The following is a 19,807-nucleotide window of genomic DNA, read 5'->3' on the forward strand; positions in this document are numbered from 1 at the left end:
GTTCAGAGAATAGAATAGACTGGCTGAATTCACAACAGGCTCTCATCTAAAAGCCAAATTATGGTATTATGAATCCAACCGGGGTGTTTTTAGTACCCACATCATTAGGAAAATGACTAGTTGGAGTGTATGACAAAAGGCTACACACCTTCACCAAGTCATCAAAATCCCACCAATGTGCCTGTTTGAAGTTCTGCAGAATCTCTCTTTGCTCTCTTTCTCTCGCTCTCCCTCCCTCCCTCTTTTCCCTCCCTTCCTCTCTCTCTCTGCCTGCAAATGAAGCACCACAGAATTGAGCACCAACAGTTTTTTTCCCCCTTTGTGACACTGTGTCCCCAAGGAAACAACAAGCTTTGCCATGGCTACTGTGGGTGATGTCAAAGCCACCAGAGCTTCCTAGGCAGCAGAGAAGGACGAGTTTCAGCTCCACCCTCCATTTGCTTCCTCATTCCTTGGAAGTCTTCTTATAGCTAGCCCAGCAATGCCAAAGAATGCTCTGGTGACCCTCAAATATGGGCCTTATCGAAGCTGTGGAGTGGTGGAGCACAGGACTTTTCGCCTGGAGGGCATGCAAGGTGCGTGACACCCAAAGGGTTCTTGCTGAGAGAAGAATGGTGTATGGAGATTCTCAGTCATACAAGTCATGGTTGCCCCAAAGTTGCTTGACTTCCTTTGTTTTTCCTTGAAGACATTTTGCTTCTCATCCATTCTTCATCAATAATGGTAGGATGGTGGTGCAGGCAGGGGGAGTGGGGTGGAAAAATTAGTTCTGGCAGGTTGGAAGAAGGGGAACAAGAAGTCAATGCCTGGAGGGAAGAGGTCTGCATGGAAGCTGTCTTTGTGGGTGGCAGAGGCAGGCCACATGTGCCCCCCTAACCCACCCTACAATTTACAGTTCTCCATCATTTTGAGTTCCACTACTGAAATGTAACAAAATCGCTGGGTTTTGGCTGCATGGTGTTTGCTCATTTTGTGATGTTTGAGGTACTTTAGGAATCTCATCCTTCATCCCTGCCATCCCCTCAAAAAGAACAAAAATGGGCTGTCAGATTTCAGTTCTGTCTCACTATAGATGACCTCCTGTGGGCCTTCAGAAGCTAAAGAGTTAGCTTCACCTTTCATGCATTGCCTAGTCCAAGCTGAATAAACCATCTGACTAATAAATCTATCCTTTCCACAGACATCTGAAAATGGTCAATTTTGGGGTGAATTCTCAGGTGAACATCTTGGCTTCTACACTAACCTGACATTGGTTAAACATGCCAATTTCTGTTTGTAATAAGTGAATGAAAATTCACTTAAGTTAAAGGACTTCTAATTCTTTACTTGCTTGCTTCTTTCACTGGATGGAAAAAATGGATGGAAACTAACCAAGGAGAGAACAACCAACCTAGAACTAAGGAGAAATTTCCTGGCAATGATAACAATTACCCAGTGGAAACAGAAGTTGCCTTCAGAAGTTGTGGGTGCTCCATCACTGCAGGGTTTTAAGAAGAGATTGGACAGCCACTTGTCTGAAATAATATAGGGTCTCCTGGTCAAGCAGGGGAGTGGACTGGAAGACCTCCAAGATCCCTTCCAACTCTGTTATTCTGTTATGTTCTATGTTCTTCCAACATTTTTTTTCCTACTGAGAGAAATGCTTTCCCCTGAACTAAACCCAATAAATTAAGAAAGAAATGTGCATGGAATTCTTTTCTTTTCTGATGGAAAATAACTGTGGTGGTAGTTGTTACTAAAGTTTTTGCTTCTTTTTTGGGGAGACTTTATACTGTTTTCTGTTCTCTGTTCTGTTTGATAAGAAGATGAACACTTCAGAAAAGCTTACAACTTTTTGCTGTCTGTGAGAACAAGAAAGTCATTTTCTTTCTGAATTACAAACCATCTGAGCATCTTGCATGTCATTTTGGTGTGCTTTGTGAATGCTTTTAATACTGAACAGAAGGCAGTTGTTATCAACACAAAATATGCAAATTTCTATTTGTATCTTCCACAAAACACCTGTGTCGAACAATGCATGAGGCAGCCTAGGTGAAAATCCCCAAACAAACATGTGTTCAAGAGGGTCTTATTTACTGGGTTCAGCAAGAGTTAGTCCTAGATGAGTGGGTTTAACCTCAAAGGTGTTGCTAGCAAAGAAAATAATTGCTCTGTGGGATCACGAGAGGAAAGTTCATTTTAACTATTCTTCTTTTCATACAACCTACTTCAACCTACTTGGCTGAACCTACAAAGCTAAACAGGGTTGAAACTAGTTAAAAGATAGAAGGGAAATCACCATGAATTACTCACATTGTAGACTGAGATTGGGACACTTTCCAGAAATTAATGTAGAAGATATAAATGCTTCCACATCATTATCAAGGAAGCTACATGGATGACATGTCCATGAAGTCAGACTAGAAGACCTCTGAGGTCCCTTTCAGCCCTGTGATTTTATGTTCTAAGTCATTTTTGACTTGATTTAAGGAAGACTTCATAATCCTTCTTGCTGATGCACATTGAAAACAAATTACCTATTATGCTGAAGACCGTGGACCTTGTTCACTCCTCAAAGCCAAAGCCAAAGCCAACACTTACCACCCATTTCCTCACTTCACTTATAAGGAAAAGTCCTTGCCTTTTCTTATAATAACCACAGTTTTTACACAATTTGTATCTGCTTAGTTTTATTCCCAAGGAACCCATAACATGAATAGAATGGGATGGGATGACTTGGGATAGAATGGAATGGAACAGAACGGAACAGGAATTGGAACAGAATAGGAATTGGAATAGAAAAAGAACAGAACAGAACAACAGAACCTTGTAGATCTTCTAGTCCAACCCCCTGACTAGGCAGGAGACTATACATTTCAGACAAATGGTTGTCCAACATCTTCTTAAAAACTTCCAGTGTTGCAGAATTCACAACTTCTGGAGGCAAGTTGTTTCACTGGTGAACTGTTCTGTCAGGAAATTTCTGCTTAGAGTTCTAAGTTGCTTCTCTCCTTGATTAGTTTTCACCCATTGCTTCTTATCTTGGCTTTAGAGAATAGCTTGACCCTCTTGCCTTTCCTGCAGCCCCTCAAATACTGGAATACCTGCTATCATGTCACCCACAGTCCTTCTTTTCATAAGACTATGAAAATTCTTATGAAAGACTTCTTTTCATAAGACATACCCAGTTCCAGCAACCGTTCTTTATATGTTTTACCCTCTTAATCAACTTTGTTGCTCTTCTGGGAAGTGAACGGTTAGGATGAGGAAACCGTTACCCTAGAAGGAGTTCAATTCTTTCTCAGCTCTTTCCTCATTATTTGTAAGGCACCCACAACTTTTGTGGTTTTATACTGTATCCTGGTTACAGTAAGGATGCTTACTGCCTAACGCAGCTTCATTTGTCCTGCAAAAGAAATTGGAAATTCGATTAATGTTCCTACTGGATGATCTAATTAGACCTTTAGTAATAACAGAAAACTTAATTGGCAGGTAGGCCAAGGTTCATGGTTATGTTAGTTGGCTGCATGTTCACGTATTCTCAGCTCATAAGATAATTTTTAGGGACAGAATTGCCCACAGTATTTTCTGTAACCAGGATAGTGAAACCAGATTCCCTGCAGTAGCATAGAAATTACATGTTAATATACATGTCCAAATGCAAAATGATATGATTTACATACAAATATAAGATAATAAGAGAGCTGATAGAAGCTCAGCTCCAGGAATCTTATAGACTTTTGATCTTCTTTATTTGGGGGAGTAAAGTCAAAGTTTGGGTTTTTTTATATAAAACATTAGGGAAATTTATGGATTTTTTTTTGTAATGCTTGATGTATACATAAATGGGCCTATAGGGTAGATGTAAAATCGGAACAAGAATACCAGCCCATGCCCAACCTGAAATTTTATCAAGGAATATATATAAACCGATGTATGTACATGTGTACGTGTATGTGTATGTGTCTACACACACACACACACACAAAAAAAACTTACACGCACACACATACACAAACACACAAAAGCAAGAGGACATGAGTCCTGTCCTATCCGTAAAAGCCAGCTGGCTGACTTTCGGCCAGTCACTCTCTCTCTCTACCAACTTACCTCACAGGATTGTTGTTGTGGGCAAAACAGGAGGAGGGAGGTGTGTTGGATAACTACAATCGAGGGGGGGAAAAATCAATATTTTAAATGGAAGCTGAGAAAAGAATCATCCTATGGATTTTGAAGCAATTAGGAGAGCATTGGATCAGTCACATTAGATTTTGTCAGATCTGATGAGCCCTGGAGAACTGAGAATTTTCTGATTAAAGAAAATTTCCCTTAAATTTCCCAAAGGTGAACTTATCAGGAATGTGCCTTAAATTTTAGGCTTTATTTTTGCAAGAACTTCCTGGCCAAAATTCAAATTCATTCTAACAGCATAGATACAGTTAAAATGCAAAATGAAAAACGTTTATTATACTGTTATTGAAAAGTATAATATAAAATTGTTACTGGCATCCAAAGACAAATGCCATATCTGCTCACGCCTTATTTAATCATTTTTATGAATTTTTAAAAATTAAATCACCAACTAGCTGGAACTTTCTGGTTGACGCTAAAACATTCACAATTTGATTCGATCCATACAGATCAATTCCTAATATTTTTGGAAAGGATTTTGATGACTGCCTTGTTGCTGGTCCTTAGTTCACACAGAAGTCCTAATAGACTTTTCACAAATCTCAAATAGCATTATGAATGTAATAGGCTTCAATTATAATTTGACCTGATTGTCATCAATGCCAATCCGAGGGTGGTGGTGGTGGTGTTATCTCTACTGGCATTCTCTAGATAATTTAGTATACTATATATATCTTGTTGTTGTTGTTATTGTTGTTATTATTTTGGGGGAAGCAGAATAGAAAAATGTTACCAGACAGGGAGAAGTGGCAGCGCCGGGGGGGGGGAGAGTTTATTTTTTGCATTCTGCTGATTGCACAGGCCCATTAAGTCTCTCCAGAAAGCACTAAGCACATCTTAGGCACTTCTCCCAGTCTAGTGAAACCTTTGCCCAAACTTCAAGAGCCTCATTAACTGGACTTCTTGCTGGTGGAATTTGCTGTCATTCATCAAGAAGCTAAATTAAAATTCAGTCTGAGGACCAGGGGGCAGAGGGAAGCCACAGCTGGCTTGTAGAGAAAGGCTGAAGTGGACCTGTACTGGCAGATAAAAGTTCCCGCAATTGTGAAGTTCTCCAAAGAAGGAAAACATTATGTCTGCCTCTAAAAAAGAGCAAAACCAGTATGCTCACATCCCCCCCAAATTAAAGAGAAAATACCATATCCATTCAAAAATGTGAACTGGGAACTTTTACATCAACAATTGGAACACATGGAATTTGAGGATAAGTTTATAAACACGATTAGAGAAATATATACAAATCAAAAAGTCAAAGTAATAATTAATGGTGAATTAACGCAAAGTATAGCAATACAGAAAGGTACAAGACAAGGTTGCCCCCTTGTCCCTGATGGGTAGGATTGCAGCCATAAAGATGAATGTCTACCAAAATTTATTTTTCTGTTTCAGAACATTCCCATTAAATTATAAAAAGGTTTTTTTAAAGATTTTAAATCAATTGGTTTCTAAATTTATATGGCAGGGGGAAAAAACAAGAATAAAACTCAAAGCTATGCAAGATACTAAGGAAAAAGGAGGATTTGGCATACCAGATTAGGAACTTTATTATACTGCGGCCACTCTAACATGGTTAAAAGAATGGATAATGTTGAGAAAGAAAAGATTAGTCAAATTGGAAGGTCATGACCTCCAAGCAGGGTGGCATACCTTCCTGGTATAAAAAGGAATCTGCACATAAATATTTTTAAAAGACACTACATCAAACACTCCCTGTTATTAGTATGGAACAAAATTAAACACGACCATTATACTGAAATAGCCATTTGGCTATCTACAATGGAAGCATACACACATCCAAATTTAATTAACATGGAAAAAATTGTCACATACAAAGAGTTATTGAACAGACAGGGGAGCTAAAAATTAGACTAGAATTGGCATCACAAGGGGTACAACTAGAATGGTGGTCCTACTTACAGATACAATCAAGGTTTGCACAGGATAGGAAAAAGGAAGGTATTGCCAAAGATTACTCAATATTAGATAAACTTCTGATAGAGACAGAAGACAGGTTGATCAAAGTGCTGTATAGAGTTTTGCTGGAATATAAACTTGAGGAAGAACATGTCAAAGAAACTATGGTCGCCTGGATGAAAATTTTTGGTTATAATGTGGAATTGGCTAAATGGGAAAAACTTTGGAGACTTAAACTAACAATGGCCCCAGCTTATAAAGAAAATCTGTATAAGATGTTCTACAGATGGCATCTTTCTGCAGCATGGTTCTCCAAAATGTTTAAAAATTTGGCCCCAAGTTGTTGGAAGTGCAAAAAAACCCAAACAAACACCAGGCACTTTTTATCATAGGTGGTGGACATGCAATGAGGCAAAAAGATACTGGAAAATGATACAATCATGGTTGGAACAAATGGTGGGAGATCAAATTTTGTTCAAACCAGAAATTTTTCTCCTAGGCATAAATACCGGAGGGGTATAAGAAAGATGTGCTTTATCTAATTATACATATACTAACTGCAGAACGTATAACTTGTGTACAGTATTGGAAAAAAGAAAATACACCACCAGAGTTAAATATACTTAGGAAAATTTTGGCCTATGAGGAAGCAGATAGGCTCACCCTTGAACTAAAAAATAAAGGGGAATCAGAATATTTTGAAGTCTGGAACAGATTCTATTATTGGTATAAGACAAAGTGACAAGACTGGAACAAACTGTAAATAATGTGATTGGATAGAAGGATAGATAATGTATTAAGTAGGCTACCAGTTACTGGATGAGATTATTTGTATATAATGTAATTGTATGGTCACTTCGCCCTTGTGGTGCTGCACTGTTTTAAATGTAAAAACAAAAATATATATATTTTTTAAAGAAATAAATCAATAAATTGGTGTGTGCATAAGTGTACCATCATGCCTACCATCCCTGTCCTACTGTCCCCATTTACTTGTACTCATTCCTTGTTCATGTCCATGTTTATACTTATACCTGTTATCTAGTACATGTTCGACATATTAAATAAATTAAATAAATGTATGTATTGTAGGAACAGAAACCAGAAAGAGAAAAGGCTGGAGTAAAAATTAAGAGTCCTTCTATTAGCAGAAGGCTGAGGAAAGAAAGTCAAGTTAACTCCTGACAATGTCTAAACAAAGGTCTATTTCAGGGAGAGACCCTCAAGGTGCCGCTTTAAAAAAAATCTGCTTTGTTTGGTTTTGTCTTTGCTGCGTGAACCTGCTTTTAAAATTCTTTGACTAGGCAAAAAAATAAATAAATAAGCAGCTACACAAACCATAGTTCTCTGTAAGGTATGAACTATGAATAAGACAATTTAAAGCCTGTTGAACTTGGCATGGGAGAAACCACAACCAGAATTTCTCTTTTCCAGCTCAGGTAGGAAGCAGTGAGGATTTTCTGAGAGTCACACAACTCTCCAATGAAGACATGTTTTGTTGAGTCTTTAATTTAGAAAAAGCAAAGGAATGGGGGAGACTTAAAGGGAGTCGGCCCAGGGTGGGGAAAATAAGGCTCTATTATTGTATTGTCAGACAGTCAGTCAGGTGTCTAGATTGGATTGGGCAGCTTTGTCCACCTATCGAGTCCTTCCAAGGACCTGGGAGAGGCAGATGTGGTTGTGTGATGGAGCTAGAGGCGTCATCGCAGGATGGAAGCTGTTCTGAGTCAAGCTGCCTTTTGCAATTGACTGGTGGTGATTTTGCCAATGCCAATGAAGGTGTTCCAGTGGTGGTGTTCCAGACGTTTTTGGGATTGCGCCCAAGGCCCCTATGACTCTGCCTTTGCTTTCTTTGGCCGCAGTTCTGCTTCAGTTTACAGGTCTCTGTCATCATTGTCATTCTTATTAATCTTGCAATTAAATCTTGTGAAATCTTCATGTACTGTGGTTGTCAGCTTTGGGAATGAACCCTGTTTTCTGCCTGCTCTACTTTCTCTGCAGCCGTGTTAAAAAAAGATGGGCATCAAATTGTTCTCCAGCAAATTCCCGATTGGAATGAAGTGCAGCTGATTGTGAACGGAGAGACCGTCTTCCAGTGCAACATTAATGATTTAGATTTCGGTAAGTGGCCAATGGCTGGAGTACCTCAGAGGGACGCTCTATATACTCATGGCTAAGAAATGATCCATTGATGTGCTATGAATTTCTATCTATTAATCACCATCCCTGCTTGCTCTCTTTCTCTCAGGAGGAGATGGCAAGCTGGACCCTCTTTGCCAAGAAGCCCGAGAAGCAGTCTTAAAAGCCTACTGAAGTTTTGCTGTGCTTTGTTTTTTTAAAAACCCATTTCTCATGAAGGAAGGCAAAAAAAAAAGACTCCTTTTCTACCTTGATGCCAAAACAGTACGGTCTCCAATTCACTAATCACTTCTCTGTTTTATATCTAATTATTTAGAGCCTGTTTGTCCTTGTGCTTTTCTATATTCGTCTTGATCTTCTGAAGTGTTCCTCACCTTCTCGAATCACCCACGCCCCTCTGCCCACCCGCTGGCCACAGAGGGAGAGCAATGATCAAAGCTGCATTGCATGGCTTAGTTGTGTGTTGAAGCTTTCCGAGAACCACCTTTCTACTGCATTCTTGCTATATGGAGAGTATAGAGGGATGGGTGGCAAATAAATTCAATAACATATAAATAAAATAAAACAATTGCATCCCTCTCCCTACTTCAAGTACTTAAAAAGTTCAAATCACCAGTTTCTCATATCAATCCAAAACGATCATATTCTAGGTAGCAGCATGGAACTATAGGAAGGGAGACTTCCAGGGCTGAATTGCAAGCATAATAATCACTCCTGACTATGGCAATAAAATTATTTGCTTTATCTCTTTCCGTGATATGTCATTAGCTGTAGCCACGAATTTGATAGAGCCTCTTGTGTTACTACTAGGACTTTGCCAACAATGTAAGGTATGCTTTGTATTAATGACAATCTACTCATATCCTGTCCATTTCTTTTAAATTAGCAGAGTTCATGAAAAAGGTTTTTCTTTCCTGTGTGGAATAGGATCACCGAGAATCCGCAGCATATTTCCCTGCTGCTAAATGTGAAGCTATTCATGATCTATGCTTCTCAATCATCCAAGTCATGGTTGTCCCAAAGGTGCTTTTTCCCAGAATGCAAATGGACTTACTTGGGTTTTTTCTTTGAAAACATTTTGTTTCTCAGCCAAGAAACTCCTTTATTTCTGAACCAAGCAAGTCCAGTTGCCTTCTGGAAAAAGCAGGTTCAATAGCTCTCTCTCCCAAGGGAGAGTCTTAAAATACACTAGTCCAGTTCAAGGTTTGACTTTTCCCACTTGAAAGTTTATCCAGGCCCAAGACAGGATCATTTGTGGTTCAAGGAATCACCCATCTGGTCTCTTCTCTGAATTTCCATCAACAGGTGAGGAGGCTCAGCTTTCGTCTCATTTTAGAAGAAAGGCCAACAAATGATACAGAGAACTGAACCAAAAAGCAGCTTAATGGACTCCTAGACTGCCTAGAAAGGTGACTTTTGGGGTGCTGTTTAAACGATTGTGAGTCGACAACTGAGATATTGATATTTCTCCTTCAGAATGCTAAGTATCACAGGAATCCTGAAGAATTCGGAAACTTTTTAAAAATAAAACACGAATAAAGGATTCTTTCTACTAATTTGTAGGTTTTCTTTAAAATGGCCTGAAGGTTCAGAAAAATAACACCCGGCAAACCTATTAACTTTACTGTAGTTATGTTGGTATAAAAAATAAAACTAAATTTGTTCAAAATATGTTCTCTGCGTCGCAATTCTCCCAGGATTAAACTGCAAAGACTTCAAATCAAATCAAACTAAAGATGGAATAACAACAACAACAACAATAATGGAGGTCAATATTTTGGCGAGCAGGATGCTAGGATCAATCCATAAAGATGAGATTGTCATAAAACCACAAATAAACCAGACTCTTATATGTTATTATTTACTTTTCATATCTTGGATACATTTATTTTTAAAGCAGAAGGATCTGACCCACAAACAACAATAGCGGAAAGCCATGCTTTCAAATTTTTGTCTGTATGTTAATTTGACCAGTTCCAGCTACAAGAGCATTTATTACTGAAAGGAAGACAGAAAATATTTCAAGATCCACTGAGATGATCTTTCTTGAGAAATATATGGATTCACTGTTATTTACGCTGCATTCGGCCATTCTCTCTGAAATGCTTTTTAAAGAAAAGCTCTAAATTCTTTGCTATAACTCAACTTTCTATGCGGTTGTGAAGAGTCAACACCAACTTGATGCCACAGAGTCAAATACTGGCAGAATATTTCTGATGCATCCTATTTTATTATTTTTATGATTACCACCATGGTTACATTTTACAATATACAGGGCAACATAACTTTGGCCAGCTTTCTTGGCCCTTTATCAAAAATTCCAAGCTAGGTTGCAAGATGAAGTGTTGATATAGTATGCCAGAATTACTCCACAACCCTATTTTTAATATATCTGCATCTTTTTCGTTTACAACCTTTGCCGATTTTGTGAATTCTGATGATGACACACACAGTAAGTGCATGGTTTTCTCTCAGCACAACCCTAAGGAGTAAACTAGGTACCTAAAACAGAATTTTGGCTAAATCTATATCTTGTTTATACCTACAGGAAGTTAACAAAGAAGGAGAGATCACTAGAAACGTTGGCAACTACTGGCCAGTCTTAAAGCAGAAGACTTGGGCTACTTCTCTCCGCTAAGAGGTAGCAGTGCTGTAATTCTTAAAGCCAAATTAACAGAATCAGAAGTTACTTCTAACATTTACACCATACATACATCTAGTTTGACATTCTTTTGAAGAAGCTGACTACTTCCCTGCCTAAAAAAATGAAACCCTCAACTAGCTTTCACTCCCTTTTTATCGTGACAGCCTTCCTTCCATAAATACATACATTCTAGATAATGGAGCAAGGGAACCCATGTCAAGGGTCAAAATGTCTTCCCTTCAAACACCTCCAGGTTGAAGGCTGTATCCAAAAATCTTCGGAGTGAGACGAGATGAGTGTTTTTGTTACCTGTGGCTGGAGCAGCAGCTGGTTCCCGACCAACATACCTTAAGATACAAGAGGAAATAAATGAGAGATTTCTCTGAAGTATGTGTGGATGTAATACTATCTACTAACACTATAATTTCCGTTGAATGGTTGATTATACAAGAGATAACTAGCAAGCCTGAATAGCTGTCTGCTACAGCATCCACATCTCACATGGGCAACTAGAAGTTCAGACAACATTTACCCAGCTCTATGAGCAAAGTGATCTTCCAAATTTTTTCACTCTATTTTCCAAAAAGCTTTCAGATCCCTATGTATATCAGTGCTCCAAGCAGATTCCCCCATATGGTCTATTTAGGTTCCATAGGGGTCCACTGATTCTGCTTAGAAGAAATGCAACTTACTGGCTGAACATGCTCCATGAACTGCAAATTTCAGGCTTACTGCCTGATGCTAAATGATTTTCGGGTGATCCCTGATATCCAATGCAAGCATTGTTACCATATAGGTCGAGTATGATTGACGATAGTCCGGAAACGAGGTTTGACATAGTCATAGTAGCCTATGTTCTTATGCTCTTCTTGGCACCAGACAAGTTCGGCTTTAGCATACTTCTCAATTTCCTCTTTTAACAAATCAAAAGGAAATGGTGAGATCTAGAGGAAAAACATCAAAGAACCCTCTGAAATATAAAGAAGTCACATTCTGCAGCTGCACATCTCATTCCCCAAATGCTTTACTACGGGATCTCCCATGCACACCAACAGGGAAGCTTGAAGGTTTTGTTCGATCTATGAATCAAAGCGAACCAAGCAGTCTGCAGTTCTACCAGAGATGTGAAGATTACGGTGGAGTTATTTGTTATATCCTTCCAAACCTCCACCTGTTAGGATGGTAAGTGTGAGAACATGCTTGAAAATGCAAATTAAAATAGGAATGTTGGTAACGATTTTTGTTTAAAAACTTGGTAGTTGTTAGATCTCAGATTACTACAGCAGGCTTATGAGGCATGGAATTCTACAACCTGCTGGAGCACCTCGTATGTGATTTACGACATAGACTGAGGGGAGGGGAAAAATGGGCAAAATTCAGTCGTAACTTACATGAGGTCAGATCTGACTCCACACAAGTATTGCCAAAATGTTGTTCCTAATAAATGACTGGATTTCTTTGAAACTTGGCTTAAGGCTCATAAGTTAATTAGGGCATCTTTCGGAAACCTGACAGAGAGTCAGAACTCCTTTTAAAATCTATCAAGGTTACCGGGCTTTCTGAATCCTGGATTCTCGCTCTTTGCTTAAAATAGTCATTAAAAAAAGAATAAAGCAAACAGGATTTCCTTCAAAATAACTTCTGATCATACATTTCAGATGACCACACAATAAACCAGACTGAGAACTGCACCAATTAAGACTGCAAGTAAGACCCCCAAGATGGGCATTGAGAGTCATTGGAAGCAAGAGGAAGAAGGTGAGATTCAACACACACACATACCCAGCCTCCAATGGTGAATTAAGGAGGGATAATGGTCCCTCAGACTGTTGGGGCCCGGACTATAGTTTGAAAAAAACATGAACAAATTTCTATGAACACTGCACATATCTTCATTTGTAGTGCAAAAAGCATGAAATAATACAATATTTAAAATGAAGAACAATTTTAACCAACATAAATATACTACTAATTCAGTGGGAAGTGTGGGCCTGCTTATTTGGGATTACAGGGCCAAAGGTCTTTTAAGCCTGGAGGAGAATTCACAAACTAATTTGCTTTTTGCCATACTTGCGCATGCGCATATACACACATGAATATCTACCAAAATTGTTTAGCAACCAATTTGTTGGATGCACTTTATATATGGGAAGAATCAAAGCAATAGGTTTCTCCTTCAGGCATTATACTGTGCTTGCATTTGAATTAGTATTAGCCATCTTCAGCTGATTTTGAAAAAGCTAGGAGATGTGGAGACATATCTCCCTCCCTCCCTTTTAAAGTGTTACTTTAAAAGTATCCCCTTCCCGACTCACCCACCAGCCCTAGATCACATGGCTGTGAAAAACATCTGAAAGGCTGTTTTTAAAGTGTTTTTAAAGACTTTTAAAGCACTACTTTACAAGCTGGCAGCTGCTTTTCATTCCACCACTTCACGGGCCACATACTTTGCATTGGCGGGCCATATCCAGCCCGTGGGCCATAGTTTGAGGATGCCTGCCTTAATAGCAAAATTCCATACAGAAAATCCAAACAAGCCTGGGGGGGGGGGCACATCCCTAAATTCTATACCTGTACTCAAATTGTTTTTGCTTCACATAGGAAGTGAGGGGAGCCAAATATCAACTCATAAAGCATTTCCATGTCTGTTATCGAGTTGCCATGGGAGGAAAGGGGGGAAAGCATTACACACATACCTTCAACTAGAGTCGGATCTCAGATTACTACAGCAGGCTTGTGAGGCATGGAATTCTACAACCTGCTGGAGCACCTCATTGTATAATGTGATTTATGACACAGATTGAGGAGAGGGGGGAAACAGGGGCAAAGTAATTGGCACACTGGGTGCTATTCCAAAAGCACTGGAATTACATTTAAAACAGTTAAAAATTGACAAAATCACCATCAGTCAAATGCAAAAAGCTGCACTGCTTGGGTCTGCACGTATATTACGAAAATACGTTACGACGTCCTAGGCCCCTGGGTGGGGCCCGACTAGTAACCAATGCCAAATCCAGCGAAACAACTGGCCGCTGTGATACAATTGTACAATAATAATAATAATAACAACTCCGCCGTTGCCGGTCCCAAGCCCGGATGAGAAAGGAGGAAGGTTGGGATCAGGTTGGCATCTGGTCCCATAAAAAAAACCCCGCCAACCCATACAATATGGTGAAAAAAACGAATAAGAATTCCATACCGCATCGGTCGTCGCGCGGGTTAACAAGGGCCGCGGCGGATGTTGGGGTCCCTGGACATCCGTCGACAAGTGGGCTACAAGTGGACCAGCCAACAAAACGACAAAAATATAGTGCAGATGAAAACCGTGCCATAATGGCCTGTTACTACAACTCAGAGCCAGAAAAAAGAGGATATTTAAAGCGAATGTATGAATTATGGAAACAACAATATCCAGATTCAAATGTTAGTGAACAACGACTAGCAGATCAAAGTCGATTTATTATACGGAATAAAGTGTTTAGTGAAGTTGAACATGAGGAGATTCAGGCAAATTGCAAAACCCAAAAAACAATATCACAAGCGGAAATAACTGATATTCAAGACACAACTAAAGACACTATAGTAGAACTCCCAGAAGAAGCTCTCGGGGAGGAAATAACATCACCACCACTAGAACCAGTTATCATTGAACCAACTGATGAACTAACTCAAAAACAAAAAGAATTGAAGGATAAGATCATGGAGCATTTTCTGCTTAATGAGGAAAGGCAACGTTTACCATCATTAAAAATTGTGCCTAAGAAAATTTTGGCCCCTATCATGAAAATGGTTAATGCAGTGTTTTCAACAATTGAACCGGGATCCATCTTGGAAACAAACCAGTTAATGTACAGCGCAGCTGTAATAGTCACTAATGAACTAGGCATTAAAATTAAAGTACCTAGTCACACAACAGAAAAAGCATCAAAGCCAAAGTGGAAAATCCGTTTAGAACAAAAAATCAAAAAATTAAGGGCAGATGCTAGTAACTTAAAGAACATGCATTAGCAACGGCTTAAAAACAACAAAATCATAGATCGGCTAATCAGAAGATATAGATTGGATACAAGAAACATCAATGAAGCTGTAGAGATTGTAAAACAGCAGATAACAGCAACAGCTAGAAAAATTGAAAGATATGAGGCACGAATCATCCAATATAAACAAAATCAGCAATTTCGATCAGACCAACAGTGTTTTTATCAAAGTCTTAATGTGAATCGTGACACCAAAAGTGAAAAACCAGAAAAGCAGGCCACAGTTGAATTCTGGAAAGAATTGTGGGAAAATGCAAAGGACTACAACAAGGAAGCAAAGTGGATACATGACTTTGAGAAAAGCATTGGCAACAAACAAATGCAAGTATTAGAAATAACAACTGAGATGATCAAAAATCGAGTTAAAAAGGTAAAGAATTGGACATCACCTGGAAAGGACCAATTACATGGTTTCTGGCTCAAATATCTGACCAGTTTACATGCAATATTAGCCAGGCAACTGAATGAAATTTTACAAAAGGGCCAAATTGATGAATGGTTGACAACTGGAAAAACATACTTGATTCAGAATCAACTGGATTGATTACAAAAAGGCATTTGACTCACTGCCACATAGTTGGATCATAAAATGCTTAGAAACAACTGGCATTAGCAAAAATATTACATCCTTTACTGAAAAGGCAATGAAACAATGGAGAACTGAGTTGGCAGTAGGGAATGAGAGCTACGGAATGGTTAATATCAAGCGAGGAATTTTCCAGGGTGATTCACTTTCACCTCTTCTCTTCATCATCGCAATGATCCCACTATCAGTAATCCTAAAAAAAATGAAATTAGGCTACCAAACAGCCAAAAAAGCTGAAAAATTTTCGCATTTACTATATATGGATGATTTGAAACTCTATGGAAAGTCAGAAATAGAAATCCAATCATTGACAAATACAGTCCGAGTATTCAGCACCGATATTTCAATGCAGTTTGGCATGGAAAAATGTGCCACTGTATCCATAAAAAGGGGCAAAATCACTGCATCTGAGGGAATTGAAATGCCCAATGGCCAACTAATTAAATGCAAAGAAAATGAAGCCTACAAATACTTAGGCATTCTGCAGTTGGATAACATCAAGCATGGAGAAGTAAAAACTATTGTCAGACAAGAGTACACCAACAGAGTTAGGAAAATTTTGAAATCTAAATTGAATGGTGGAAATACAATCAAGGCCATAAATACCTGGGCAATACCAGTTATAACATACACAGCTGGCATAGTTAACTGGACACAAGCTGATTTGGACCTTTTGGACCGAAAAACCAGGAAACTAATGACAATGCACTACAGTTTACATCCACGTGGTGATACTGATAGACTATATCTGCCCCGAAAATCAGGTGGCAGAGGATTATTACAAGTGAAGCAAACAGTTGAAGAAGAAAAACATGCACTGGCTGATTATTTAAAAGAAAGTCAAGAACATCTATTAATCGAAGTAAAGAACAAAAATCTACTGAAGGCCCAACAGACAAAACAAGAATACAGAAAAGATGTGATAAAATCAAGAATGGAGAGTTGGCAGAACAAAGCACTGCATGGTCAATTTCTGGAAAAAATAAAAGATAAAGTGGACAGTGAACAAACTTGGTTATGGTTAAAAACAGGTACATTAAAGAAAGAAACAGAGTCACTAATCCTGGCTGCGCAAGAACAAGCTATCCGCACAAATGCCATTAAGGCCAAAATCGAAAAATCCTCTGATGATGCCAAATGCAGACTTTGCAAAGAAGCTGACGAAACTGTTGATCACATACTCAGCTGCTGTAAAAAAATCGCGCAGACTGATTATAAATTGCGGCACAATTCAGTAGCACAAATGATCCATTGGAATTTGTGCAAAAATTATAATATTAAAACAGCAACAAACTGGTGGGAACATCAGCCTGAAAAAGTCACCGAAAATCAGATGGTCAAGATCTTGTGGGATTTCCGTATACAAACCGACAAAATACTGGTGCATAATACACCAGACATCACACTGGTTGAGAAAAATAAGGTCACAATCATAGACATCGCAATACCAGGTGATAGCAGGGTCGCCGAGAAGGAACATGAAAAAATCGCAAGATACCAGGACTTAAAAATCGAAATTCAACGACTGTGGCACAAACCAGCAGTGGTAATTCCAGTGGTAATTGGCACACTGGGTGCTATTCCAAAAGCACTGGAATTACATTTGAAACAGTTAAAAATTGACAAAATCACCATCAGTCAAATGCAAAAAGCCGCACTGCTTGGATCTGCACGCATATTACGAAAATACGTTACGACGTCCTAGGCCCCTGGGTGGGGCCCGAGTAGTAACCAATGCCAAATCCGGCGAAACAACTGGCCGCTGTGATACAATTGTACAATTATTATTATTATTATTATTATTATTATTATTATTATTATTATTATTATTATTATTATTATTCCATTGGAATTTGTGCAAAAATTATAATATTAAAACAGCAACAAACTGGTGGGAACATCAGCCTGAAAAAGTCACCGAAAATCAGATGGTCAAGATCTTGTGGGATTTCCGTATACAAACCGACAAAATACTGGCGCATAATACACCAGACATCACACTGGTTGAGAAAAATAAGGTCACAATCATAGACATCGCAATACCAGGTGATAGCAGGGTCGCCGAGAAGGAACATGAAAAAATCGCAAAATACCAGGACTTAAAAATCGAAATTCAACGACTATGGCACAAACCAGCAGTGATAATTCCAGTGGTAATTGGCACACTGGGTGCTATTCCAAAAGCACTGGAATTACATTTAAAACAGTTAAAAATTGACAAAATCACCATCAGTCAGATGCAAAAAGCCGCACTGCTTGGATCTGCACATTGTATAATAATAATAATAATATAATTAAAAAAAAACAGTACCGTATTTTCACGACTATAAGCCGCACTGAAAATCCTAAAATTTGATCAAAAACCGGCAGTGCGGCTTATAACCCGGTGCGCTTTATATATGGTGCAGTTTCCCTCCCCAGCGCACAGGCTTTCTCCTCCGTTCCTGCCTCCCGTCCCTTCTACCAGCTGAGCAGTTTCCCTCCCCAGCGCACAGGCTTTCTCCTCCGATTGGTTTTAATGGGGAGGTCCGATGGAATAGCGCTTAATGGGAGAAGGATTAATAGTTTCTCGGGTTCAAGCTGCGGATTCTAACTTTCACAAAGGGAACTAAAGCTGAGCTGGTAATTGCTTTATTAAAGCCAATTCAGTTCGCTGGAGATATTTGGTGCGCTTCTTTGAAAATCTCCCTCCCAATTCTGCCCAACGCCTCCCCGACCTTACTGGACGAACGGTGCGGGGGGGGGGTGTATCATGTAGTGCGGAGTGCGAGGAGTGGCAGGTTGTGATTTCGTTAGTAATTGCAAAAAAAACGTGCGGCTTATAACCCGGTGCGCTTTATATATGGAAAAAGTTTGAAAAATTAACATTAACTGATACTGCGGCTTATAATCCGGTGCGGCTTATGGTCGTGAAAATACGGTACATAGCTCTTGGTTTATGAACTATACATACATTTGCCAGAAGAATTTCAACTGTTATCTTTAGGCCAAGGAGGATTCATAGGGACATCAATTCAAAAGCCCATCTCAATTACTTTTTTTTAAAAAAAATCTACAGCATGCAATATTAGATAAATATGAGAACATTCGGACCCTTTACTGTGCCATGCATTATTGGCTAATATCATGAAACCAAAATAAAGCAGAAGAAAGACGTTTTCATTCAAACATCCATTGGCGACACCAGGGCTTTTAACAAAATGCAAATGAAAGAAATGGAGTGAAACATCGCAGTGACAAATAGAGTCACAATAATGATGCAAATGATCGATATTACAACGGGAAACTATTGAGATTTAAAGACAGAATCATAAATTGGGGGCGTGTAAGGATGTATAATTATATAAATATAATGATGAAAATAGCTGGGAATTGTAACCAGGTCTACATCACAGCCAAAATTAGGCTGGGATGGGGGTGGGGTTTTTTTAAAGCACAATGACTATATATGTATACTTTTTTGTTCTATTTTTTTTAAAGGAGGAAGATATATATTAAAATTAAATCTGTATATTGAAAAGGAATTGTAAATTGTAAATACCATCAGCATAAAATGGAGCTTGCTCGGAAGCTGAAATACATCAAGTAAATGAGATGAAGAGTGTGAAGTAGAGGAGAGAGGTAAGGGAAGAAGAGGGGGATAGGAGAGGAGGCAGGGGGAAGAGGAGGAGAGAAAGGAGGAGTGGAAAGGGGAGAGAGGAAGGGGAAGTAGAGAAGAAAAGGATAACAGAGGAAAGAAAGGAGGTAGGGAGGGGGAGGAGAGGGAGGAGGAAGTGATGGATAGGGCACAAAGATGGTGTATGGAGAGCAGAAGAGCCAATAATTGTTTTTGGGAGTTGATGGTAAGATGAATTGATGTAAACATTTAATAATACAATACGATGTTGGCTATGTAATAGTATGTGATTATATGTTATAAATATGAAAAAAAACTTTATATATAAAAAAGAAGAAAACAACCAAGCTCAGAGAGCACCAAGGACTCCTCACAAAAAAAATGAAAATAAAAACAGTTTGGTGTTTGACTAATCAAAGAATCAAAGTTTGATTCTAATTACCACATAAATGTAAAATTGTTTCTAAAAGAAATGTTCTAGAATTTCTATGGTACACTTTTTACCTGCTCCAATCGGATTATAGCCACTGCTTTTTCCAGATCTTGATTTTTCCTTTCTTTAACAAGATCATAATACACTTTCCCAGTACAGAAAATCACCCGATTCACATCCTCAGGAGTTTCAGCGGCAACTCCTTCCTCTGCAATCACACGTTTAAACTTGGTACCTAGGAACAACAGACAATATTGGACTATAAAAC

At 38.8% G+C, this 19,807-nt stretch overlaps 2 protein-coding genes across 4 annotated transcripts in view; one reads left to right on the plus strand and one right to left on the minus strand.

Annotated features, from left to right (window-relative positions):
* Positions 1 to 407: 407 nt before the first annotated feature.
* Positions 408 to 10,227, plus strand: LOC106557101 (UPF0728 protein C10orf53 homolog). 2 transcript variants are annotated; one of them, XR_001314078.2, is made up of 4 exons: positions 408 to 575; positions 8,086 to 8,205; positions 8,333 to 8,487; positions 9,529 to 10,227. XR_001314078.2 is itself a non-coding variant. In XM_014076228.2 (3 exons), the coding sequence occupies exons 1-3, from the start codon at positions 482 to 484 to the stop codon at positions 8,395 to 8,397; spliced, it is 279 nt and encodes a 92-aa protein (XP_013931703.1). In that variant the 5' UTR covers positions 408 to 481; the 3' UTR covers positions 8,398 to 10,227. The 2 variants fall into 2 exon arrangements, 1 of the variants encoding a protein (XP_013931703.1); XM_014076228.2 differs by having other exon boundaries at positions 8,333 to 10,227.
* A 206-nt stretch (positions 10,228 to 10,433) lies between these two features.
* The window catches only part of LOC106557100 (oxoglutarate dehydrogenase L), a 90,600-nt gene continuing 81,226 nt past the window's right edge, over positions 10,434 to 19,807 (minus strand). Inside the window, exons 21-23 of one of the 2 annotated variants that reach the window (XM_087703106.1) lie at positions 19,611 to 19,774; positions 11,657 to 11,811; positions 10,434 to 11,214 (exon numbers count right to left, since the gene is read on the minus strand). In XM_087703106.1, the coding sequence (XP_087559232.1) occupies positions 11,091 to 11,214; positions 11,657 to 11,811; positions 19,611 to 19,774 (443 nt within the window). In that variant the 3' untranslated portion in view covers positions 10,434 to 11,090. The remainder of the gene's footprint in view (positions 11,215 to 11,656; positions 11,812 to 19,610; positions 19,775 to 19,807) is intronic. The other variant, XM_087703107.1, reaches the window with a different exon arrangement.

This window comes from Thamnophis sirtalis, unplaced genomic scaffold (genome assembly GCF_051295495.1).
Source record: "Thamnophis sirtalis isolate CommonGarterSnake01/CBP01778 unplaced genomic scaffold, rThaSir2_p1.2 scaffold_21, whole genome shotgun sequence".
NCBI classification, from domain to species: domain Eukaryota; kingdom Metazoa; phylum Chordata; class Lepidosauria; order Squamata; family Natricidae; genus Thamnophis; species Thamnophis sirtalis.